This window comes from Haliotis cracherodii, unplaced genomic scaffold (assembly GCF_022045235.1).
Source record: "Haliotis cracherodii isolate W230 unplaced genomic scaffold, xgHalCrac1.p SCAF_15, whole genome shotgun sequence".
NCBI classification, from domain to species: Eukaryota; Metazoa; Mollusca; class Gastropoda; order Lepetellida; family Haliotidae; genus Haliotis; species Haliotis cracherodii.
The window spans coordinates 24,489,189-24,514,996 of NW_027266270.1; the positions used below are offsets into that span (position 1 = coordinate 24,489,189).

General features: G+C 41.2%; 2 protein-coding genes across 2 annotated transcripts; one reads left to right on the forward strand and one right to left on the reverse strand.

The window, feature by feature from the left end:
• Positions 1-4,738: 4,738 nt before the first annotated feature.
• Positions 4,739-10,816, reverse strand: LOC139461976 (phospholipid phosphatase 1-like). The gene is made up of 6 exons (XM_071243468.1): positions 10,744-10,816; positions 10,018-10,169; positions 8,876-9,132; positions 8,024-8,081; positions 6,562-6,741; positions 4,739-4,795 (listed from the first exon to the last, which is right to left on the reverse strand). Exons 1-6 carry the CDS (start codon positions 10,814-10,816, stop codon positions 4,739-4,741), a joined length of 777 nt encoding a protein of 258 aa, XP_071099569.1.
• A 4,608-nt stretch (positions 10,817-15,424) lies between these two features.
• On the forward strand, positions 15,425-24,592 carry LOC139461977 (phospholipid phosphatase 1-like). The gene is made up of 6 exons (XM_071243469.1): positions 15,425-15,561; positions 20,553-20,704; positions 21,797-22,071; positions 22,643-22,700; positions 23,688-23,864; positions 24,376-24,592. The coding sequence occupies exons 1-6, from the start codon at positions 15,489-15,491 to the stop codon at positions 24,448-24,450; spliced, it is 810 nt and encodes a 269-aa protein (XP_071099570.1). The 5' UTR covers positions 15,425-15,488; the 3' UTR covers positions 24,451-24,592.
• Positions 24,593-25,808: the final 1,216 nt, after the last annotated feature.

Genomic DNA, 25,808 nt, shown 5'->3' on the forward strand with positions numbered 1-25,808 from the left:
GCATTAATTAGCCAATCAGCTGTGACCAAATAGATCGACATGACTTATAATTCAACAAAATCTCATATTTAATTGGGTAAATGAGTCAATCAGATCATGGATTCAGAATGAATAATTCTCGTGGCAAAACATAATTAATAAATTATTGGTCTTTCGGAATTTCTTAACCTCTCTGGAGAATTCGGAATTTCTTAACCTCTCCTAGGAACGCACCTTTGCTTAATACCAACGAACCGACGCCTTGACTGACCCACAAGACTTACATCTAGTCTCTTAAAATGAACATATCTGACCGAAAAAATTTTTTTTTTTAAATTATCTTGTTATAAATATAATGAAAAAGGGGCCCAGAGACTCTCTTCATCTAGACTTGCCAAACATTATAGAATTGCATGGCCTGTATTGGATATATTGTATCAGGGTCTGTATGACAGTCTACTGGTCCACCAACTCACTCACGCGCTCTCACTCAATGCCCGACCCACAATCTAGCATGTTTGTTTTTTATTTAAAGCCGCACTCAGCAACATTCCCGTTACAAGTATATGATGGCGGTCTGTAAGTAATCGCGTCTGTACCAGACAATCCAGTGACTGACATCACGAACACCGATCCACGCAATTGTTGTTGAGTCTGACCAACCAATCCCGTTAATCGCCTCGTACGATAATCATGGGTTTCTGAAGACCAATTCTAGCATGGGTTTCTGAAGACCATATATCACATGTATTGAGCTGATGATGAATGCGGTTAACGAGGTCCAGTCATACCAGAATATGTATTTATACAACATATCAATTCACCATGGTATTCATTGTAACCAATGATGTAGGCTTTCACAAAACGCACTTGTTTTTGACGGACGTATAGCTCGTCACATGGGTACAAAAGTACTGTTACACGCATACTGTAACGATTTTACGTACGCTTCATTGTCTACTTTGTGGCGTTTGCTTCCTAGTCCTCTTTTGGTGTTTTATTTTGGGAAGATCCAAATATACGAGACTATCTGTGTTCTATGAATCAGTAATTGTGTCAAAAGAAGTTGTAAGTCTACAACCAAGGAATCAGTGACACCCCACAGTGCATATTTCGGATCATAACTGGTTCACACAAGGGAGACCTGTGAATATCAGGGTGAAGAGTTGGTCTTCAGCAGCCCATGCCTGTCATAAGGGGCGACTAACGGGATCGGGTGGTCAGGCTTACACCGTGGTAGGTATTATGGATCAGAATGGATCCCAGTACTTCATGCTTGCCCCACGATAGGTATTCTGGATCAGTATGGACCCCAGTACCTCATGGTTTCCCCACGGTAGGTATTCTGGATCAGTATGGGTCCCCAGGACCTGATGCTTGCCCCACGGTAGGTATTCTGGATCAGTATGGGTCCCCAGGACCTGATGCTTGCCCCACGGTAGGTATTCTGGAGCAGTATGGACCTCAGTACCTCATCCTTGCCCCACGGTAGGTATTTTGGATCAGTATGGGTCTTCAGGACCTGATGCTTGCCCCACGGTAGGTATTCTGGATCAGTATGGGTCCCCAGGACCTGATGCTTTCCCCATTGTAGGTATTCTGGATCAGTATGGACCTCGGTACCTCATTTTTGTCCCATTGTAGGTATTCTAGATCAGTATTGGTCCCCAATACCCCATGCTTACCCCACCGCAGGTATTGTTATCCATGTGGACCTCAGGACCTGATGCTTGCCCCACGGTAGGTATTCTGGACCACAATGGACCTCAGTATCCCATGCTTTCCCCATGGTAGTATTCTGGATCAACATGGACCTCAGTACCCCATGTTTTCCCCATGGTAGTATTCTGGATCAACATGGACCTCAGTACCCCATGCTTTCCCCATGGTAGTATTCTGGATCAGAATGGACCTCAGTATCCCATGCTTTCCCCATGGTAGTATTCTGGATCAACATGGACCTCAGTACCCCATGTTTTCCCCATGGTAGTATTCTGGATCAACATGGACCTCAGTACCCCATGCTTTCCCCATGGTAGTATTCTGGATCAGAATGGACCTCAGTATCTGATGCTTTCCCCATGGTAGTATTCTGGATCAACATGGACCTCATGTTTGTCCCTTGGTAGGTATTCTGGATCAACATGGACCTCAGTACCCCATGCTTTCCCCAAGGTAGGTATTCTGGATCGGTATTGGTCCCCAATACCCCGTCCTGGTCTGATGACTCCTTTATGACACAACCTGTACCTCCTGATAGCTTTCAGATTTAATGCCACGATTTACTTGTCCGAGAGCTTATTGTATTATTAAAGAGCAGCTAGTCTGAGAATGTTTGATGAGGCTATTCAGACAAATTATTCGTCTCTTAACTGACAATATACGATTATTCTAATGACACAGTCTGTATGTCTCAATTTAACACAATACTAATTTCAGCGTCTAGACCTACTGTGGAAATAGGATCCATATTGTCGAGTGTAGCCAAATTCACGTGAAATTATTTCGTTTTTTTATTCTCTTCATGATATTAGGACACGAAGGGCGTTGTGTATAAAATTAATAACAAACAACATTTTTCGATGCCTGAAAGATTGTTAAACTACTAATAAAACAAAGCCATCAAAATTCCCTTACCTATTAGATATGTGCATAAATATATGTCATATGTTTCATTATACCAAATCAGGTTAACCCTAAACATTGAGGATACAACTGACATTTTGATTGGTGATTAAACCAAATGATTCCCTCTTTTCTTAAATAATTGGGGGCGGTCGGGTAGCCTAGTGGTTAAAGCGTTCGCTCGTCACGCCGAAGACCCGGGTTCGATTCCCGACATGGGTACAATGTGTGAAGCCCATTTCTGGTGTCCCCCGCCGTGATATTGCTGGAATATTGCTAAAAGCGGCGTAAAACCATACTCACTCACTTAAATAATTGCTATGCCTTCCAATGATGTGAATTAGTAATGGTTCTTTTCATTACAGAGTGTTTCATTCAAAAGCAATGTTACATACATTTTCAAAACACAATTCCAGAATTGATGTATCATGCCTTTTGTGAATGCTTTATGAGTAGCGCACCCACGTCGAGTACGAACACTCGATCCATTCAGCCGCCTCTGACTTATTCTAATCCGGCGTCCCAAATAAGCCGATTGTATGGTGTATGGCATCTGATATACTGAATGGTTTATGACTCATGTTCCGCAAATTAAAACCATTATTGCAGTGGAATTTGTTAGATTGAGTGAGTGAGTATAGTTTTACGCCGCTTTCAGAGATATTCCGACAATATCACGGCTGGGGATACCAGAAATAGGCTTCACACGTTGTATTCATGTGGGGAATCGAACCCGGGGCTTCCGCTTGACGAAGGAACGCTTTAACCACTAGGCTACCCCATCGCCCAGAAATTTGTTATAGCATTAGAAACATAAAAAAACTAACAATTTACTCAAATCACCAGAAAAGCAAAAGACAGCAGTTCAGCACTTGCATGGGCATACATAGTTTCATAAAGAAATATTGAACACTTACACTACGGAAACAAACCAAGACTTCAGTTCAACCTTCAAGTACAACTGACCGCCTCTGAGGTCTAGTGGTAGAGCGTCTGCCTGGCGACTGGAAGGTCGGGGGTTCGATCCCCGGCAGTGCATAGCAAAAGACGGTAAGAGATGGTACTTGTTTTTGTTACCCTGCCTGGCGCTCGGCACGTCGCTATGTAAGTGTAATAATCTTGAACGCGACGTTAAATCCCATTTCCCCTCAACTTTTTTGCCTTGGAAACTCAAAACAAAGTTTAACAAAGAAATGATAAACATTAACATTATGGTCCTGAAACGTTCCCTACCCTCATTTCAAGTCCGATGTTGTGACTCACGTGGACATTCCGGACAGATCGGGTGTCATATGTGTTGGAAGTGGGTTCCAATTCCGTCCGGGTTCGAGTTCCCACATTGGTAAATTGTAAGGAGTCCTTTTCTGATTTCCTGGGGTCAGTGGTGTTTGATGCGCTAATTTACTGAAAGAATTTACCCCCCAAGGCTTGTCATATGTGTGGATGACCATCCCCATGTCCTTGTACATTTTTCTCATGAGCCTCCCTGAAAAGACAAAATTCAAAAGCCAAAGTATATTATTATAAAATGACCATTCTTTTCATGACCCTCCCAAAATATGTGTATTATGTTTGATGATCTGTCATATGAACTGTCATATTTTCTTGTGATGCTCCCCGATTCCCCCCGACCCACCCTCCCCTGTAATAAATTACCGGTCCATAAGAGACGACCTACGGGACCGGTTGGTCAGGCTCGCTGACCTGGTTGATGCATGTCATCGTGTATCAGTTGCGAAGATCGATGCTCATGTCTATCACGGAATTGTCTGGTCCAGACTCGATTGTATGCATACCGCCATCATATAGCTGGAATATGAGTGCGGCGTTACACCACCAATAAACAAACAAGCAAGAAAACAAACAGACTGATCTTCAGTTTAGTCCACTCTTAACGTACTGATCGATAGAAAATAAGTACACTTCCCATACGTTATTGATCAATTTGTTCTCAGTATTAGTAATGAGTTCATCGAATCATAACACTGCCGCCTTTGTCTTACTCCAATTAGTGAATACAAATATTCAAATTTGGCATTCTCTGTTGAAAGAAAAAGGAAATAATCTTCAATCATTTTCTTGTTTTATTTAAAAAAACAAAAAACAAGAACAACACATAACACACTATTGTGGATTAGGATTTTTTCTTCATGTGAGACAATGGTTCTGGAAGTTTCTGCAGAAGCGCTGCCTGAAAATGACAAAGATACCGAAATCAGTTTAAGCTGACCTGAAAAATAAACCAGGTGATATTTTATCATCAGCTGTGAAGTCGTTGACAATGGTGGAGGGAGCAAGTGCTGTTCTCTGCATGTTATATATCAACAATACAGCATTACAAGCATGGACTAAACACATAATAATATATCTGAAATAACTTAGAAACAATAAAGAACATTAATATACAGTTTACTCTTTTACAGGTCAATTGAAGTTTAAATTCCCCTTCAGACGGCAAGGTTTGAAAACATATTCGTGATGTAACGACAGCAAACTTCCCTGGTCTTTCATAACAGAGATGAACAGATTCCCTAGTCTGTAATGTGTGTCCAACAGAGATTAATCTGAATAGCCATATGTATCAGCTCATGATATATACACCTCGTCATAAATATCGCACATACCCCTTTTTTCACCAAGTAAAACTGGATCTTCAACCTCATAAAAATGGTGCTTAGAAAAGCACATTGAACTGTTTATATGGCCTCATGTGAGCGTTCAGTCAGAAAATTGACAACACAAGACCGAATTTAAGCAAACTAAAGTTCACTAAAGTCACCGTGAAATAAGGTGAAATAAGTATGACTGCCGGAGTCGTTACAACAGACACACAACACAGTTCACGTTTCATTAATGTCGAACACACTAGTGAGGTCCACAATGACTGGCTAACCCAGTACCTGGTGTAACCGCCTCGCACTTGGATAACATGTTCTACACGCCCGTCTAATGCTAGTCACCAGACATCTGAATCTCTGTTGGGGGATCTGCTGCCACTCAATTCTTGAAGGTTCTGAACTGGTTGATCTCTTGCTCTCACCCTACGTCCCAAAATGTCCCACAAATGCTCAATAGGACTAATGTCTGGACTTCCGGCAGACCATGGTAGTGTATCAATGGCGTTGTGTTGGAGATGCTGAACTACAGTTCGAGCACGATGTGGCCTGGCATTACCGTCCGTGAAGACTGGACGTGTGGCAAGAGCATTGTTATCGAAATGAGGCACAACAGCACCGTCCAGGATCAAGTTCTGGTACCTCTGTCCAATCAGTGCAATCGTAGGAACAACGCCCCCATACCATGACGGATCCACCCCCAAATGGAACATCAGCTTGAATGTTCCTCTGATCATATGCTGTTCCTCTCTGCCTCCAAACTCGTGCAGTATATGGTGTAGTTTATGATGGTGTAGTATATGAAATATGTACTTAAAAACATATGTATAAAAACCCGAAAATTATATTTTCTACTTTTGCTTTAAAATGTGTGGTGCGATATTTATGACAAGGTGTATATATCAATTTCAGTAAGTGTATAAATGTGATCACTTCCACATGTCCATCATGAGGTCCGATGCTGTTCTGGCTCATTAATATTTTATTGAATCAGTTTTCAGAACTCCATACATCAAGGCTCCACAACAATTACCAGTGGCCCGGCCGGCCAGTCGTCTAAGGCGTCGCAATTCGCTGTGCGGAGTCGCGTCTTGGGCAGCCAAAAGCCTGTGCTGGTGTGTCCGAATCCATGTTCGCTCCCCCCGATTAGGTTTCTACGTTTGTCAGCAGCATACGCGTGGGTTTCACCAAAGCGGAAAACGCTTCACCAAAGTGGAAAACGTCTGGGACCTGCATCACTTCGGATTTTCCTCCAACATCAAACTGCCACGCCGTGATATAACTTGAATACTTTCAAAGCGGCGTTAAACTCAACTCAACGCACTCACTCACTCATACGTACCATCCAATAGCCTATAGCAGAGCCCCCACAAGCACCGGCGATGACGTCAGTCACGTGATGTTTGTTGTCCGTTATTCGCGTGATGCACGTGTAGAATGCGAGACAGACGGCTGCAGCTTGTAGCAGGGTTGCTGGCATCACTCCCAGGTGCTTCTTCAAGTTCCGGGACTGGATATAAACCTACATTGACATCACAGTATTTTAGCAAAGCTTAAACGTTGCTTGGAGAAGTATTTCAGTTAAATCACAGTATGTCAGCTTAATTTTGTTTATTCAAGTCTGTTGCACTTATATAGCGACGTGCATGTGGCTGCTTGTATGAGTCTGTACCAATGCTTGTTTTATGGATCCAGCCCATGGAGATAACATGCCACAGTTTAACATGGACACACCACAGACGGAATCCGAGCTGACCTGTCCTTGTTTTATCCCCGAGCATCAGGAAGGGTAACAACAAGTGCCATCTCTAAACGTATTTTCGTATGACACGGCCGGGGATCGAACCACCGACCTTCTACCCTCCGGGCAGACGCTCTGTCCACTGGACAAGCGAAGCGGTCGAGCTACGGTAGGGTTGTTCAAAAGAAGTGGTATTTAAAAGAATACTGTTTTCTGTCATACATTTGTTACCTACTAAAGAAATAACAAGATCATCTCTTACTCCCCATTCATCTTTTTATAAAGTCTTTTTGTTTGGGGAAAGCCTAACTTAACGTAGGCCGTAGGCGTAACCTTTTGATTAAACCATGGGCACATTCGTGACCAACTCGTGTTATTCCGGGACAAGCCGAATAGCGACTCGAGCCCCTCTCATGTCCATTTTTGCGACCGGGTTCCGTCTAAGCGCAAACGGTCATACTTAAAAGTTAAAGCACATCTGGACATGCGGAATTATACAGTATGTTTGCACACATTTAACTGTGTCTTGGGTATATTTTTAGATGCAAGACATATGTAAAATCAAATATTATTTCTGAGGGCTTCTTTGACGAAGAAAGCATTCTGATTGGTTTGTCGTATTTTCGCACATAACATTCATCGATAGGGGGACGAGTCTTCTTGTAGGTTACGGAAAGGGGCGAGTGGTGACGAATGGTCTTCTTGCAGGTTACGGAAAGGGGTGAGTAGTGACGAATGCCATGATGTGGGAAAATACAAAACGGGATCATAATAAGAATTTGAGAATAAGAATAAGAATCTAGAATTTGAGTACCAACGGATCTTGGCATGGTTGTGGGGCGTTACCCTTAATTTCGCGTATGTCTGATTTTGAAAAAAAAGTTACCTAAAAGTTCCCGCTAACATACAAACTCCTGGAAATAGAGAAAGCTGCGTTATTGCATCGACTTCGCCCAACCAATAACATGAGAAAAGTTCATTTTGTCTTCAGGCTCAGTATACAAATTCAGGAGCAGTTTAAACCTAGCCGAATGCTTGTTAACTGTTGTTCAGTAGTACTCACTAAGAAGAAGACGGCGCCATAGCATATGCAGCTTCCATGAGCGGACGGAAACGAGAGTCTGTGTAATAAAGGTTTTAATCAAACAATTTGCATTGATAATATCATAGCAATTTCAGGTTACCATACCGTAGCAGGTTCCTTAACACAATATTTCATACACATATAACACCATTTCATGTCGACCGTATTTTAACTTTTTAACATGAGAATTACACAAACAAATCAAATACACAAATACTGTGTTTGAACTGAAACAATGTTCAAAGGGGCGTTAAACATTCGGGCTCTCTCTCTTTCTCTCTCTCTCTCTCTCTCTCTCTCTCTCACGCATGACAAACTGTTCATTTTTCTTCGATTTTTTATTTGCCCTCAAATTCCTATTTATAAGCGATATGTAGCGGTTGGTTGGTTGGTTTGTTGGTTAACGCCACACTCAGCAATATTCCAGCTATATGACGGCGGTCTGTAAATAATCGAGTCTCGACCAGACAATCCAGCGATTAATATCATGAGCATCGATCCACGCATTTGGGATCAATGACGTGCATCAACCAAGTCAGCGAGCCTGACCACCCGATTCCGTTTGTCGGCATAGCATTGTCACCTTTTACAGCAAGCATGGGTTGCTGAAGACCTATTCTACTCCGGAATCTTCGATATGTTGCGGACAACGTAGATATTACATATCTTAATGAAATGATAATGATAACTGTAAATATTATAATTTATTCCTGATCAGAATATTAAAAAAACATATCAAAAGTTGAGAAAACCATAGAGCAATACAGAAAAAAGAATTAGATATAGCCTGGAAGTTTATTTATGTATAATTTTTTAAAATTATGTACTGACCTCATTTTTCTAAGCCGAGTTTTGTTGGTTCCAAGACACGTATAATTAGTGATGTAACCGACGGAACAGTCTATTTGTGACCAATCAGGACTGCACACGTCAAAGAAATGAGGCCGTAGTCTCCCGCCATAAAACTTGCCCACATCCACCAAGAGATGCGCAACACCAAAGCCAAACGCGAACACAAGCACTTCTCTGTAGACGGACTTTAATGAAAGGCTGTTCGTTTTCCACCCACAATAAATGCTAATTATTACCTGAAATATAAAGAAAATTCCGAGAGGGTAAAAGTGTCATAAATTCAAATCACAAATAGGTTAATATTCCCGTCCTCCCGCCCCGCTGTGCTAAGTTGATCAAGCTTTAAAAAAACGTTTTGTTTCAAGCCTCTTCTAGATGTACGTCAGTCACTATGTGTAACGTGTAGACAATCGAGATACAGCTGGATGTACGCCACAGTGAGTGTGTGAGTGAGTTGGGTTTAACGCCGCTTTTAACAGTATTACAGTTATATCGCGGCGTGTCAGCTTAATGTGGGAGGAAAGCCCGAAGTGATGCACGTATCAGACGTTTACCACTTCGATGAAACCCACGAGCACGGGTATGGTGCTGACAAACCTAGAAACATAATCGGGGCGAACCGGGATTCGAACCCACAATCATAGGTTTCTGGCGTGTCCAAGGGACGCAACTCTGCACAGCGAATGGCGGCGCCTTAGACGATTGGGCCACCCGTGCCCCGGTACGCCACAGTGAAACATCTACTAGCCGAAATAGTGATATAATATAGGGAAACCCTTTAAAACAGCTTCAGCCTTCTGAAAAACTTTAACATTAGATAAATTGACTTGGCCTTGCCCTGCCAGCACAGTGCCAACATGTTTCTCAGAGTGAGTGGGTACGATTTACGACGCTTTAAGCATTTCATAACCGACCCGAGACTGCCCTCAAAATGGTGTACCCATGAGGGGATTCAAAAGCAGGTGTGACATGCCAACGTTTTAACCGCTAGACTATCCAACCTACTGATTGTAATGGGGAGAACAGCGATCATCTTCATGTAGCTTTGTGTTTTGCCAATCGGCACAAGAAGTAAAGTCAGTTTGTTAGCTACCCAATCCAACACCGTTGACGACGCTTACCCCGAGGATGGGGAAGATGCAGCTGACGGGGTACATGATGGAGGCTGTCATGGTTGACTCCAGGTATGGGTACTGAAGACTTGTATCAGCACAGAAGAACCCCTGAACTGTTGCTGTCCCGTACCATTCTAGATACAACAGGGGGGCCCACACTGGAATGAGTGAGTGGGTTGGGTTTAAAAGTTGAGCTGTGTCATGGCGTGTTAGCTTAATTAGAGAGCAGAGACCAAAGAGTGAGAGAGTTTGGTTTAACGCCGCTTTTACAGTTATCGTGTCAGCTTTTTGTGGGAGGAAAGTCCGAAGTGATGCAGGTCTCAGGCGTTTACCACTTCGGTGAAACCCACGAGCACGGGTATGGTGCTGACAAACCTAGAAACATAATCGAGGCGAACCGGGATTCGAACCCACATTCTGGCGTGCCTAAGGGATGCAACTATGCATAGCGAATCGAGGCGCCTTAGACGACTGGGCAACCCGTGCCTCCACTAATGCCGAGCGTCAGGCAGGGTAACAACAATCATAAGGACTATGTACTTTTAACGTATTTTGATATGACCCATCCGGGGATAAAATCAGCACGGAGGCGGTCCTAAGTGAAGTAAAATAATGCATCCACCACAACTGAAATTAAACATATCTGAACGTACTCGATTTCTGAATTCTGAACGTGAAATACCAATTGAACGAAGAGGCAGTAAAATAATTAGACGAATTCTTCAGACTCACCTGCAGAAACACAGACCAGTTCTATGATGTACTGCAGCATGTCTTTAATGCCTGCATCCCAACTGCCAGACATTCTGGATAAATACGTACACTTTCACGCTTGGGTGTTGACCTTAAAGAAAGTCACCTTGGTAATGATCGAAGTTCTTATTCCTCTTATATAATACCATTCAATATTTAGTTGTTCAGCCAGATATTCCGTTCCGATACAGAGCTCTATAGGAAGCACAAAAAAGAAAGTAGCATGCAATACAATGACAATACTTCAACGAAGATGTCAAATATGCCTTGAACACGAAGCAATATCGGAACACGATACAAGGGAGGTCACTCTGAAATATACCTGGCTCTCGGAGAATACTATGGATTCACGACAGAATGAGTTCAAGCCCAAACACAGATAGCTTCAAACACTATTTTTATTGAATAGCTCAACATGGAAGTTTCCGATTTTTATGCCAGTTTTAGTATTTTTCTTATGCATGGCACATCAACCTTGCCACGTGGTCAGCCCACGTGACACATCTGATTTTAATTATTTAAATTTCTATCATCTTTTTCCTCTAGTTTTTATAAGCTTACATAGTTCGTTTAAATCGAACATAAAAAAAAACAACAGTAGCATTTGTAAAATGGATGTGGTATTTTTTTACTTTTATGGAGCTTTGGATGCTCTGTCTAAGAGTTTTCACAAAACACGCGCAGTTAAAGTAGTAGTTAATTACTGTTACACCATGTCTCCAGTTTCTGGATTGTTGCCGAAGGCGGCGTAAAAGCATACTCACTCAGTCACGAGGCATTTTTGTTGTTGCTTGGTTCTGTATGATCATAAGGTGACCCAGATAACGTACGGTCGCCCTTTGTTAGCTCAAACCCCGGAGGTCAAAATTATGCTTCGGTAACAGATCGCTGTGTTAAATAGAGGACGTTTTTTCCACAAACCCATACATGACAGGGCATTGCTCAGCTGAGACTTCCAAACTGGGCGTCAACTGATTCATCGGGTAAGACTGCGAAGTGTATGACCCCTCTCTACATTTTCATAAAAAGTGATAGTCTGTCATACAGACCCCGATACAAATATATCCAATACAGCCCATGCAAGTCTATTATGTTTGGCAAGTCTAGATTACTGCAGTATCAAGAAATGAGCTCATTTTTATGATATTTTTATATAGATAATTTAACAACTGATTTTTCTGTAAGATATGGTCATTGAAGAAACTAGATGTTAGTTTACAAAAGACACATAATGGAAAGACAGCCAGGCTATGTGAGATGCAATGAAAACGTTCGCGACAGGTGTTGGGAACGGAATATCCCATATGTGTGGAGCTTGGGGAAATTAATATTAATGAAATGGCGTGACATCTTGCTTGTTAGCGTCAGTGAGTGGAAGTGCTCAGTGTTCAATGCGTGTACACAAACATTTCCACATTGAGCATATATAAAACATATGGGTCAACACAAATACCAAAATAACCATATATGTTTTTCAGTATGTAAATATGACTGTGTGGTCATAACATTGAACACTTACCACTCAAATGCTGAATACACTGCCAATAGTTGGTCAGAACTAGGTATTGTAATTATGGTGGGGAGACAGATGACCTCAACGTCGAAGGTGCTTTGCAGAGTTACGACTCCTTACAGCCTGGTTCCCTGGGTATGCTGCGCTGGCGCTACACTGACCCAGGCACACATTCGCGACCAACTCGTGTTAATCCGGGACAAGCCGAACAGCGACTCGTGCCCCTCTCGTGGCCATTTTTGCCAACGGGTTCCGTCTTAGCACAAACGGGCCTACCTAAAACAATTGTCAACTCGTTGCGTAATGGTTAACACATATTTCCCCGTTTATCAAATATATTTCAGATGCAATTTCAAGCACATCTGGACATGCGGAATTATACAGTATGTTTGAACACATTTATCCGTGTTTTGGGTTTATTTGTAGATGCATGCAGAGACCATATAATAGATCTATTTTATGGTCTCTGATGCAAGACATAATTATGTAAAATCAAATATTATTTCTGAGGGATTCTTTGACGAAGAACTTGAAATCATACGCGCATTCTGATTGATTTGTCGTATTTTCTGGGACGAGTCTTCTTGCAGGTTCGGAAAGGGGCGACTACAAGTTACGAATGACCCAGGCAATGACTGCACAATGGCCGCCCCCACTGGACGAACAAACATGGCGGACACGCCATGTATTTACTGTAGAAAAACGCTAGAACGGGTGGTTAAAATGCTCTGGTTATGAATGCTCTTGCAATATATTTATCACGAGAATAACGTCCATTGCTACTTTAAGTGAAGGAAAACGTTATTTAAGCTGTTTCGAGACTCGAAAGTGGTCGTCACATCGGTGAAATGTAATGTACACAATGACCCCCCCCCCCCCCCCCCCCCAAGTGAACAATTGAATTGCCCTTGCATGTGTTTCTGACGGTGCTACTTGTGAAGCAGGGCAGAATACTCTCACCTTTTCGCAAACACCTGCTATCATGATTATTTGATAATGAATCATAAACGCATATCCATGATATTGTTGGAATCGTACGATGGACTTTGCTAATAGTAGAGATCATACAATGGACATTGCTGTTAGCAGAGATTTCTTATGATTATGAAAGTGTTTTTTTGTTGTTTTGTATTGTCATGGTATGCGTATTTTTAGATGACTATTTAGATACCAGTCAGTGTATTTTCACAATAACGCAGGCCAGAGAGGTTTGTTATAAATGGTAATGGCCCGTTTTAGAAACCAATGAATCTGGAACACAAATTATCCACATTACAGCAAATAAACAGAATACAAATACATCAAGAGATACATGGCACTTACTTGATCATGCTAATGAAGGGCTACGTCAGTTAATATCATGGCGCGTTGTACGTTGTCTCCACGTTCTTCAATTTCCGACTGGTCTCCTTACCGACTGAAGAGGTAAGCTTGAACTTGAGGAACTTTGTTAAAACCTATATTTTGTGTGAATTAAAACAAATATGTTTAAGAATCTATTCCCAACTAACATCATTATGATTATTCCTTAGTTGTGCAAGCCAAAAGTCCACATATTTGGTATTTTGTTTGATATTGAGACATTGAAATATAGTATTTGGATAAAGTGTTACATTGTATTTCTTTTCTGAAAGTTGAAATCAAATCGTGTCTGTATGGTCAAGAAATCACTGCGAACTCTTGTGCAGATAATGATGTGTGCATGTTACTTTCGGCGTCTCCGTCATCACTGAAGCTGAGCCATTGTTGACAAAGTTAAATAAATAATTTTACATCTTAGAAACTGTTTAGCCAAACAAGGATGCCCCTGGCCATAGCTATGTCCTCAATACTGTAATACGATAGTTGCATGCCGTTACTTCGACAGCGCATTGCCTCACACATCAAACAGATCATCATCGGGATACGAAGAAACATGAGCCAGATGCCACATTGTGACCACCCGATACTCATTTTAGCCAGCTCTCGGAGTACCTATGCTCTTGGTACCTATGATGAAATATTAAAAATAAGTAATTTTATTCTATATTAAATCTATTTAACGATGACACTCATACAGTGAAAGTGACCTCATACACCTATATCTACACAGGCGATGTGAGTCATCACTACAGATAATATAGATTAGATATTAGGTACACGTTTACATATACGTACACCTAGAAGGAAAGACAATACCGTAAAGACACTTGTAGATTATTTTAAATTTATGGGTGACGATAAGAAACACAGAATTGAAAGAAAATAACAGGTAATGAACAAGGAAGTATAAAAAAAATCACAGATAATGAATGCAGAAATCAGAGAAAATCACAAATAATAAACACAGATATCAAAGAAAATAACAGATAATAAACATGAAAATATAAGAAATTCAAGGATAATGAACATGGAAATATAAGAAAATCACAGATAATGAACACAGAAATAAAAAGAAATCACAGATAATGAATGCAGAAATCATAGAAAACCACAGAAAAATAATGCAGAAATCGAATAAAATGATACATGTTTCTTTTGTTTTTTGTTTAACGACACACTCTGCAACATTCCAGCTATATGATGGCGGTCTATAAGTAATTAAGTCTAGACCAGACAATCTAGGGATCGACATCATGAACATCGATCTACGTAGTTCGAAAACGCATGCATTAACCAAGTCAGAAAGCCTGACCATCCGATCCCGTTAGTCGCCTCATATGCCAAGCATGGCTTCCTGAAGATCGATTTTTATCCGGATCTTCACGGGTCACAATAATGAATGCAGAAATTAAAGAAAATCACCGATAATGAATAATGATATTTGGTAAGTCACTAAATGACGTCAGTAATGACACATCAAGTGATCAATGACACCTGTGTACATGTGTGTATAAACTCGCATATCTTGCATCAAATAATAATAATAATAATAATAATAATAATAATAATAACAACAAGGACAGTAACCATTAAAAATATATACCAGCATATCAACTTTCGTCACTTCGACCCTGATCATATATCGGGTTTGTTTAAATCATAACGTTAATATATAAACCTTTTATCTGAGTAGTTCCGGTTAACACAATGTATACACGGAAATGGAATATACTACGCCCTCGTTATAACGCCGTCACATGATTGTTGATAACTGTTCCTGTTGTGGCTGATCTGTTAACATAAACAGCACAGCCAGGAACGCCGCCACGGCTAGGGACGAGTGGACGCCATGGATTCGGGACGAGGTTGCAGGGTCATCAACGTCATCAAATTCGTTGGAGATGTCGTAATAACATTACTCGGTAAGTGGCAGTAGACTCTATTGTAGAAGTTGGATAGTAATGGTCATGTGTTAAAAAGATACTTACAGTGATGCACTGGACAGGCGGGGACAATATCACATGACGCATGTATGGATTACTGTTGTGTGGTGGCAAGCAACAAAAGTGAGTGAGTGAGTGAGTTTAATTTCACACCGCTTTTATCAATATTCTAGCAATATCACGGCGGGGGACACTAGAAATGAGCTTCACACATTGTACCCATGTCGGGAATCGAACCGGGGTCTTCGGCGTGACGAGCGAACGCTTTGACCACTAGGCTACCCGACCGCCCCCGTAGTTTTAAGTACGCAGTACAGCAGTAAGAACTCGTAAAATGTCAAACCAAGACGCTCTCTGAATCTCGGACCTATACGGTCGGCCAATCACACTTCCGACATCCCCGCTAAATAATCAACATGGTTTGGCTTCCAGGACGTCTTGAGTGTACATCCTTTCCTTACCATGTAGGAACAGGGCAATCATGATGGTCTCATACCCCGTTCACATGCACAACATTTACTAACGTAAGTAATTTTGCACAGGTGTAACTATACATACGTGTGTATATGAAAATATACTATGCGTTCACATGAAAATCGACTTAGGTGTGTAAATATAGTATGTAAATTGTGTAAGGCACACATAGTCGTCTGATGACGACTTTCAACACAAAACAGGTTGTTTTCCAATCAAAGTTGAATGAGAAGAGAGTTATTTCACCGAAAATTTTCGCTTGAAGCTACATGTGTTTGATTTAATTTGTACACACAAATTTGTCTTCTTGAAACCAAAAGAAAACACCGTCAGCTCAACTCTGTATAGACGCATAAAATTTGGCAACTGTTGGCAAAATAACATATATCAATTAGATCATCCTCTTACGTTAACATAAACGTTCACACAGCTTGATCTGGGAGGACAGCTCAAAGTGATCAGACATTTATCACTGTGGTGAAAGTCAGGAGTCTAGTGCTGAGAAACTTAGAAACGTAATCAGGGCAAACCGAGATTCGAACACACAATCATAGGTTTCTGACGTGTCCAAGGGACGCAACTCTGCACAGCGAATTGGGTCGCCTTGGACGAGTGGGCTCCCCGTGCCCCCGACGCTCAAATATTGAGAGTCGCAAGTGATTGGGAGCATATCACGTTCAAAGGCGTCGTCCTCAAGACCTCGATCTATTTATGGACATGACAAATGGATAAAGCTTGATTATATGCCTGTAGTATATCTCCGTTAAGATATATATATAACTTGTACAGTTGAAACATGACCTTTATCCACGACCGGTTATCCCATGAAAACGAATAAAACGAGGTCAACCTTGCACGGCACACGTGTGACATAGAGTTTTGATATCTTACCACCTGCCTCCTTACTCCGTCGGTAATAACATGGATGACGTCATATGTTTCCGTGACAACCTGCAAGGTTAAACTACTGTCGGAAATGCTAGAAAAATGACTTTCTGGCTTCATCTAATAAATACAAGTGATAGGACTATAAAAAGAACATATATCAAAATAACGCGAATTGACTTAATCTTGCCTGTCTTAACTGACATTGTGTTTACCCGAAAAATGTACTTAATTATTCGTGTGTTGTCATGCATGTATGAAACGGCCTATAACCTAACACTTGTCCCGAGGTGATGACCTCACACCGTCCGTGCATTCTCACAGGTGCAAATGTCACCCGATTTGGGGGTGGTCTCAAAATATTGCTGTTATTGTACTTGATTGAAATGTGCGTTGATGGGGTAGCAATTTTGGATATGTACAGCATTATATTTGCTTGGAAACATGATGGACTAGTTAAAAGCTATGAAACGGGAGTAGTATTGGAAGGTTGAGGTATTTGTTGTTCTACAGGTGGTTTCTTGAGGTAGCATTTATCTCCGCTGATGACGTATATGAATCTGTACATTTAAATGTTGTGTTACTTCTTGCCACGAACCCTTTACGCATAGCCAAGATAGGAACAACAGGGTCGAGCTCACAATGTCTGACTGGCGTGCGTGAGACCACGTGCCCGTGTTGTGCCGCCAGCACATATGTCTTGTATTTTACAGGTTCCCTATTCAGCCAATCTCATTAAAATCAGATCTAAGTTATGGCTGCCGATAAACAAAGATCTGAGGACATCTCATGACGGGTCACGTCAGAACGAACTTTCGCGAACTTGAAATGACTGACAAGAAGTCGACATCAGCCAATTAGAAAGCAGCTTTCTCGGGCTTTACGGCACTCGTTTCAACCTGACGACTTCCATTTCAGACTACGCTTGAAACATATGTTGACACAGTTTTCGATTAAAATATTAAAAACTGAACAAACGAACATTCCGGAATGTCTGATTTATGGTTGCGATTGTATGGCAGTGCTCCCCACGTACTGTAAAACGCCTCCTCCGTTCAAATGTTTATCCCACGGAAGCGAGAGATAGGCGATAATTTTGACGGATAATTTCGTACGGGCCGTTACTATCGTTCGGAATACCTCGTGTTTTTATTTTCGAGGTTGCATGATCAGAAACACATTCCGACTGCCACTTTCATGATCTGGTAAGCGACGCTTTGATTGGTCGGATGAAAGGTCGTTCTGACGTGACCCGTAATGGGATGTCCTCAGATCTTGGTTTAGCGATATCGAGAACTAAGAAATGATTTTAATGAGATTGTTATTCAGCCGAATTTTTCTCCATGAGTTGAACTTTCGTTTCAGATGGTCTGAAGTCGACAATGTCATGTATTCCTGTATGGTCGCCTTCAGACTACTCATTGTAGGGGCGACAGTATGTGATACGTTATATTAACTGGCGTTATCCATGACAATGACACTGACGTCGTTTAAAATGGGCAATAGCTGATATTCCAACCAGTCTATGAACACATCACCTCCTATAATTTCTTTATGAAATTCACCAGTTTTCATCTTCGCCTCGAAAACTAGCACACATCCATCACTAAGCCTCATATCATGGGTTGCGGCGAGCAAAACAATGACACGATTACTTTGCCTGATGGTACTATGCGTGCTCTTTGTCCATCTGCCGATAGCCACATATAGTACGTGGAATGATTCATCAAGGTAAATTATCTGGACAGCCTGACTGTGATAGTTATGAATGTTATGGAGATAATGTGACCTCACAGACAGGATGGAATATTTCCCCCTGAAAACTGTTTGGTCATCGCACGCGCAGTGTATCGAAATCCCATCTCTTGGAAAGCAATAGTTAGTGCAGTCCGGGAAACATTAATTATATCTTTAATTTCGTCCCAAATTCTACGACAAGTTAGGGTTACCTTCTGCTAGTACACTATACGCCTTATCAGCCCGTCTAATATCCCTTAACGTCCCGGTTTTGTCCCGGAGACCACCCTACACCTGTTTGGTTTTATTTATCATGCTGTAGACTTGATCGTATGAATTGAAAACCCAATAGCTTGTGCAGTTCGGAAATTCACCCTATCAAAATTAATAAACGTTTTCTCTCTGTCTCTCTAAAGTGTAAAGAACTTGTATGCATTTCCTAGAACAGACGCCATGTCATGTACCATGGCCATGTACATCATGGGAGCAGTGTTGACAAAGCAAACGCAGTGTCATTTTATCATTTTAGAAGAGGCACGTCTACAATTTTCTGCAAATGATTTTTTGTGTGTGGATTAGATGTTTTATGACGACTACATTATTATCATTATAACGGAGTCACGTGCGCATATTTTTATAGTCCGTTTTAGACTGTCATTATTGGACTTACTGTTTTCGTTCGAATTTGTCTCCTGTAAACTTGTCGATAGGACTCCTTGTGACTGAAATACTTCAAACCACAGGTATATCGATCGGTAGTTACTCGATATTTCAATAACAAAAGTCTGAAAAATTATATCCTTTTTCAACAGGCAAAAAGTATTTTTCTATCATTTCTGACAGTACTTTAGTAGAATGCAAAAGAAAACTCAACTAAACTGATGTTGCCAACATAATGTTTGATCAAACTTTATATGAATTTAATTCCCAAACATTTGTTTAGCAATTTGGGAGTGAGAAATAGTATTCATACACATTGAAAAGTCCAAAGATGTCCGTGATTCAATCCCATTTAACAACGTTTTTCAACCAGTCAGATCAGATCACACACTCATATTTAAGGCCTATTTTTATGTGTAATCAGGTTATTAAGCAGGTAGTCAAGTGTCTTGTTTCTTTACACATATTGTCATTTCTCTGCTCGTGACTTCAACTTCGCCTTTATCCAGCAGGTGCAGCATCTCACAATATTTGAGGTACAATTGACAATTCTCTTTGTACGAAGATCTCAAAGAGCGTCATGCGACTCTTGGTGTAAAACCAGGATTACAGCGTACAAGGCTTCAGTAAAGCTTTCAAAGCTTGTAGGGGGCACGGGTGGCCCAGTCGTCTAAGGCGCCGCGATTCGCTGTGCAGAGTTGCATCCCTTGGGCATGCCAGAAACCTATGATTCTGGGTTCGAATCCCGGTTCGCCCCGATTATGTTTCTAGGTTTGTCAGCACCATACCCGTGCTCGTGGGTTTCACCGAAGTGGTAAACGTCTGAGACGTGCATCACTTCGGGCTTTCCTCCCACATTAAGCTGACACGCCGTGATATAAATGTAATAATGTTAAAAGCGGCGTTAAACCAAACCCACTCACTCACTCACTCAAAGCTTGTAATGGAAGACATATGGAGGACATTTCCTTATTTGACGCATCAGTGACCAAAATGATGTCCAATGCAATTCCCAATTTTGACCATATACTCCCTTGTTTTTCAGGTGAACACTTGACTTGTCTTTGCATGTATTTGTGACGAGTGCTCTCCTTTCAGCAGATATTTCTTATGATAATGGAAATGGTTTTGTTGTTTTTATTTATACACATGTATCTAAATAAGAAGACGCGAGATTGCCTGAATGCTTCAATTGGAACGTTTTTTATTTACAGTGTTACTCTTTCTCGGGATCCTTGAGAAGTATGGTGTTCCGTTCCGGCAAGGCTTCTTCTGTGATGATGACACTATCAAGTACCCGTACAAAAAAAGCACGATATCGGTGACGCTGTTGATGATAGTGTCGCTGGCTATACCTCTAGTAGTGGTAAGATACCCACAAACGTGAACCGTTGAAGGTACTGCCTTTAAATGAAGTTAAAATGTATCAGGAGGGAAGTGAGTGAGTTGGGTTTCACGCCGCTTTTAACAGTAATTCAGTTATATCACGGCCTGACAGCTTCATGGAGATTGGAAATCAGTGTGAAACAGGTCTTCCACTACAGGCCATGCGAACATCTATGCTACTTAAAACCCAAGGATCATAATCTGGGAATCAAACCAATTCGTCCCGTTGGAATTCTGAAGAAGAAGATGGCTTTGGTGCCTCGTGTTTGTTGTGAGAGCTGACAATAGTGGTTTGGGAGGTCCGGCGCTGTCAATCGGCTGATAGCTTGTTACCGTGCACCGATGACATGATGCTCATGTTATCAACCACTAGTTTGCTTGAGTATGTATTGCTGACTACGACGTAAACCAACACCCACTCACTCACTCACTCATGCAAGGAATATTATAAGGAGCAAACCACTTTTTAAAAACGAACTTGAAATAACGAAAATGGGATTTGACTTCATTTTGAAACATAAACGCTGAACGTCTCTAGATGGGCGGTGGGGTAGCCTAGTGGTTAAAGCGTTTGCTCACCACGCCGAAGGTCTGAGTTCGATTCCACACATGTGCACAATGTGTGAAGCCCACTTCTGGTGTCCACACCGTAATATTGCTGGAATATTGCTGAATGCAGCGTAAATTCATACTCACTCAAATTTGTTTAAGTCATTTATTATCCTGTAGTATTTTCAGTCAAATGAAAGATTTATATTTGACGTTGGCTAATTTAAATATCCGGAAGGACTTGGTGATGCATTCATTAGAAGAATTAAACAATCCTTGTTGTTTTGGACTCTTGACAACGGTACGACGACCTATATTGTATACTATACTATACTATACACGTCGCTATAACAGTAAAATAAAGAAGTTGTTTTCCATGAGTAATCTCTACTTCGTCAACCGACAACTTCTAAGGAATGCCTGTCAAACAATTCATGTTGATTATACTAAATAACACACAATCTATTCAAGAAACTCAAAAACGTATGTATGTGAGATCAAGTCTAACCTTCAACTTTCACAGATGGTAATTTGGGACGTACTTTTCAAAGTTTATAAATTGCGTGGAGCCATGACCGGCCAGGTGGCGCTGAAAGGCGTCTACGACGCTGCCCTTGTGTTCCTGTTTGGTTGGGCCCTCACCTTCCTCATCACCGACATCGGGAAGTTCAGCATCGGGCGTCTCAGGCCGCACTTTATTTCCGTGTGTCAGCCCAACCTCAGCACCGTCTGCGCGGGGGGGTATACCCAGGACTATACCTGTCAAGCATCCGATACTCAGGCAATATCAGAAGCCAGGTGAGTATTGCGGCGCGACGGTATTCTTCCTCAGTCAAAACTCGCATTGTGTCTGTTTGTTGTTTAACGCCGAACTCAACAATACTCCACCTACATTTGAATGTGACGGTGACCTGTAAATAATCTAGTCTTGAGTATCATGAGTATCGATATGATGACATGCAGTCAGCGAGGCTGACCACCAGATCCCGTTCGATAAGAATGGGTTGCTGAAGACCAATTCTAACCCGGACCTTCTCGAGGGTCGAATTGTGTACGGTGTACCCAAGTGTATATAAGTATCGCTCCAACTACAAGACTCTAACACCATATCTTTACATACTGATACTAAGATATCCACGCAATTGGGATCGATGACATGCTTCAACCAAGTCAGCGAGCCTGACCATCCGATCCCGTTAGTCGCCTTTTACGACAAGCAGAGTCACCTTTTACGGCAAGCATGGGTTGCTGAAGACCTATTCTATCCCGGAATCTTCACGGGTCCTGACAATGGTAACCCGAGTGATATTTGTATATAAAGAATTATTATATATGTATTTGTATTTATATTTATATCATATTTCTGCAGACTGTCTTTCCCATCAGGACATGCATCGATTTCCTTCTTCGGGATGACATATTTTGCGGTATGTTATGCTTATTACCCAAGGGGTTTGCTCACATGGAAAGGTTTATATCTTTACAGAAGGCAATAGAGGTACATGCCATTAAAACGTTGAAATGGCATTATTAAACAAGTGATTTTCTTAATAATAACGCTAGTTTATAGAACTTTCACACATTAAAACACGAAATGAATTGAACGTACACTTAGAAATATATCATCTTGGTATATAATATTTTCTTCTTTTTTTTATATAATGGACATTTAATGTGACATGGAATTCATTATCAATCAATTTCAATAACAAAATGTTCAGATTGTGTCTTTTTGCGAAGATCCTGCCAACGACCTAGCCCCACCCAGTTCTCAGTCATCCATACCAGTTGATTGCTTGTTATCGGTCCAAACCTTTAGGTACTCCTTTCGCTACATACATTCGTTCCTATTTCAACTACTATGAATGTCCTAAATTTTTGCGCGTCGTACAGGTGGGAGAGGTGAAAACGTCTATGGTATCGCGTTCAAGATAAGTGTGTGTGTGTGTGTGTGTGTGTGTGTGTGTGTGTGTGTGTGTGTGTGTGTGTGTGTGTGTTTTAGGTTTGTCGCTGCCGGGTATCAAAACTCCGACGTTCGGCTATCCGGGCAAAGTAGAAATTGTAAAGAAAGACGACGGGAACCTACTTAACAGCTGATTGAGTGAGTGAGTGAGTTAAGATTTATAGTCACATCGGCAATATTTCAGCCATATGGTGACTAAATCAAGTTATATATTAATACATATAGACATTAAAATCTGTCGACAAAGGACAGTAAAAACACTAGACTATCACAGATGTAGATTTAAAACTAGCATATCATGATAAAATTCATAACAATTCAGAACAGTACACAATAAAAATGGGCTATAGATCACCAATAGCCAAAGGTAGGTCACCATACTAGGTACCATGGGGACTTACGATACTTCTGCTACCTACATGGTACTTAACAGCTGATGATGTTCTTACAGGTGTTCCTGTACGCCCGGTTACCAAAATCAGGCCCAAGTCTCCTAAAACCGTTTGCCATGGCTCTGGTGCTGAGCGTGGCGTTCTACATCTCCCTGTCACGTGTCTTCGACTACTGGCACCATCCTGGTGACGTCATATTTGGCGCTTTTCTTGGGATTTCTGTTGCTGTGACCTTGGTGAGTGAAATAGTACTTGCAACTTCATAATTTTCATATTTTCCATTCAGTGAGGGGTGTGGGTGGGTGTGGTGGTGTTGGGGGGGGAAGGGTGTAACAATATTTCAGTTATGTTACAGCATGTCAGCATACTTCGGGAGAAAACCAAATTCGTCGCAGTTCTACACACGTGTATGGTGCTGACAGACCAAGAGTCATAATCGAAACGAATCTTGGATTCGAACCATAGACCCGTGGGGATTCATGGGGAAAATATTACCCAAGTACCCATGCGCGTCGTTAGAGCCGAACAATGAGGAGGAGATTGACTGATTGGGTCGTCGCGCGTGCTCTTACGCACTCACATATATGTCTGAACAAACACGATAATATTCATTCAATATCATTTATATTCTTCGCGTGTTTATATACAATGATAACACTAATTAACGACTAATTGCATCTTACATCATTTTCATTACATTTAAAGTAAGAGCAAAACTTTGATGCATGTATTTTATTTATTTTACAGAGCATTTTCGTTGCAAAACTGCGATCAGCACCAGTCAAGCCGGGAGAGGATATACCAATTATCGCAAAATTGTAACCTTGGCACTAAGAACGAAACCATCTCGACCATGAATATGTCAGAGGCATGGCCGACGTATCTACAAGGAGAACTATATATAAGTTCTTGAATTTGAATGTATTTAAATGTTACGGATCAGGTATTCGTACATTTCAAATTAAATAAAGAATTTCTACATTGTCATATTATTTTCATTTATATCTCAACCTCTGAGTAAACCGCAAATGAAACATTTTCCCTCCCATTTCCTTCATGTGTGTTTAATGAGATTAAAGGCTGCCGTGAGGTGACGAATCTTTTCTTTTTCTCCTCCATCCTTTTTTCCAGTTTTTTTCCTTGGTGATTCCCAAACCTTCACTACCTACAGTAGAAATATTGAAATAACAAACTCCCGGGCAAGAGGCGGTATACACTTGATTTGGTCAAACGATTACACATGTTATCAAAACGCTTCCCGGCTGAAAACAGTCGCAGCAAACTTAAGGTCCAAAACACAACTATGATACCCGCATCAAACATACGCCGCAGTAATATTCTAATTCAGTAGGCTATCACTAGTGACACGTGAAACATGTGGTCGGACGTTGTCATGCTGAAAATCTCTCATTGAGGGTCGATAATGAGAAGCTGGTGACGTTGGAGAATTTCACCTATATGTCCGATGGGATTATTTCGAGTTGCAGGGTTTCGACGTGGCATATCGAAAATTACACATGCAAAAGTAGACATTTTAACGAAAGAATCCCATCCTTTTTACACTCTATTTCTCCGAAAATCACGTGTAAAGTGCATGCAGAATTTCGAAACATACCTTCTAAATGTCAATAAATAACCAAACGGTAGCTTGGGCAATGTGATCCAATCAGAAACCACTGTTAAATAACATTTGTGAAATAATTTACTCTATCAAACTTTTTAGGCGAAATATGCAGATGTTTTCTAAAGTAATTCACTTGTGCGTTTCCTTTTTGGGAGAGTAAACCAATCGAATAACCGACCCGTGAAGATCCGGGTTAGAATAGGTCTTTAGCAACACATGCTTGACATAATTGCGACTAAGCTTGTTGTAAGAAGCGACTAACGGGATCGAGTAGTCAGGCTCGCTGACTTTGTTGATGCATGTCATCGTATCCAAATTGTGTGGATCGATGCTATGTAGCAATATTTCAACTACATGACGGCGGTCTGTAAATAATCGAGTCTGGACCAGACAAGATTATTCGAGTGAGTTGGGTTTAACGCTTTTAACAGTATTCCAGACACTACTATATCGCGGCGTCTCATCATGATGTGGGAATGTGGGAGGAACGTCCGATGTGATGCAGGCCTGAGACGTTTACCACTTTGGTGAAACCCACAAGCAGGGGTATGGTGTT

Bases quoted from the DNA above. Each gene is read 5' to 3' on its own strand.
- LOC139461977 (XM_071243469.1), top strand. From the start codon at position 15,489: ATGGATTCGGGACGAGGTTGCAGGGTCATCAACGTCATCAAATTCGTT. The intron at 22,701-23,687 runs GTATGTTATGCT...ATGTTCTTACAG, and splicing joins TCGGGATGACATATTTTGCG to GTGTTCCTGTACGCCCGGTT. The intron at 23,865-24,375 runs GTGAGTGAAATA...TTTATTTTACAG, and splicing joins TTTCTGTTGCTGTGACCTTG to AGCATTTTCGTTGCAAAACT.
- LOC139461976 (XM_071243468.1), bottom strand. From the start codon at position 10,816: ATGTCTGGCAGTTGGGATGCAGGCATTAAAGACATGCTGCAGTACATC. The intron at 9,133-10,017 runs GTAAGCGTCGTC...TTTATATTTCAG, and splicing joins GCATCTTCCCCATCCTCGGG to GTAATAATTAGCATTTATTG. The intron at 4,796-6,561 runs GTACGTATGAGT...TGTCATTTTCAG, and splicing joins CTGCTATAGGCTATTGGATG to GCAGCGCTTCTGCAGAAACT.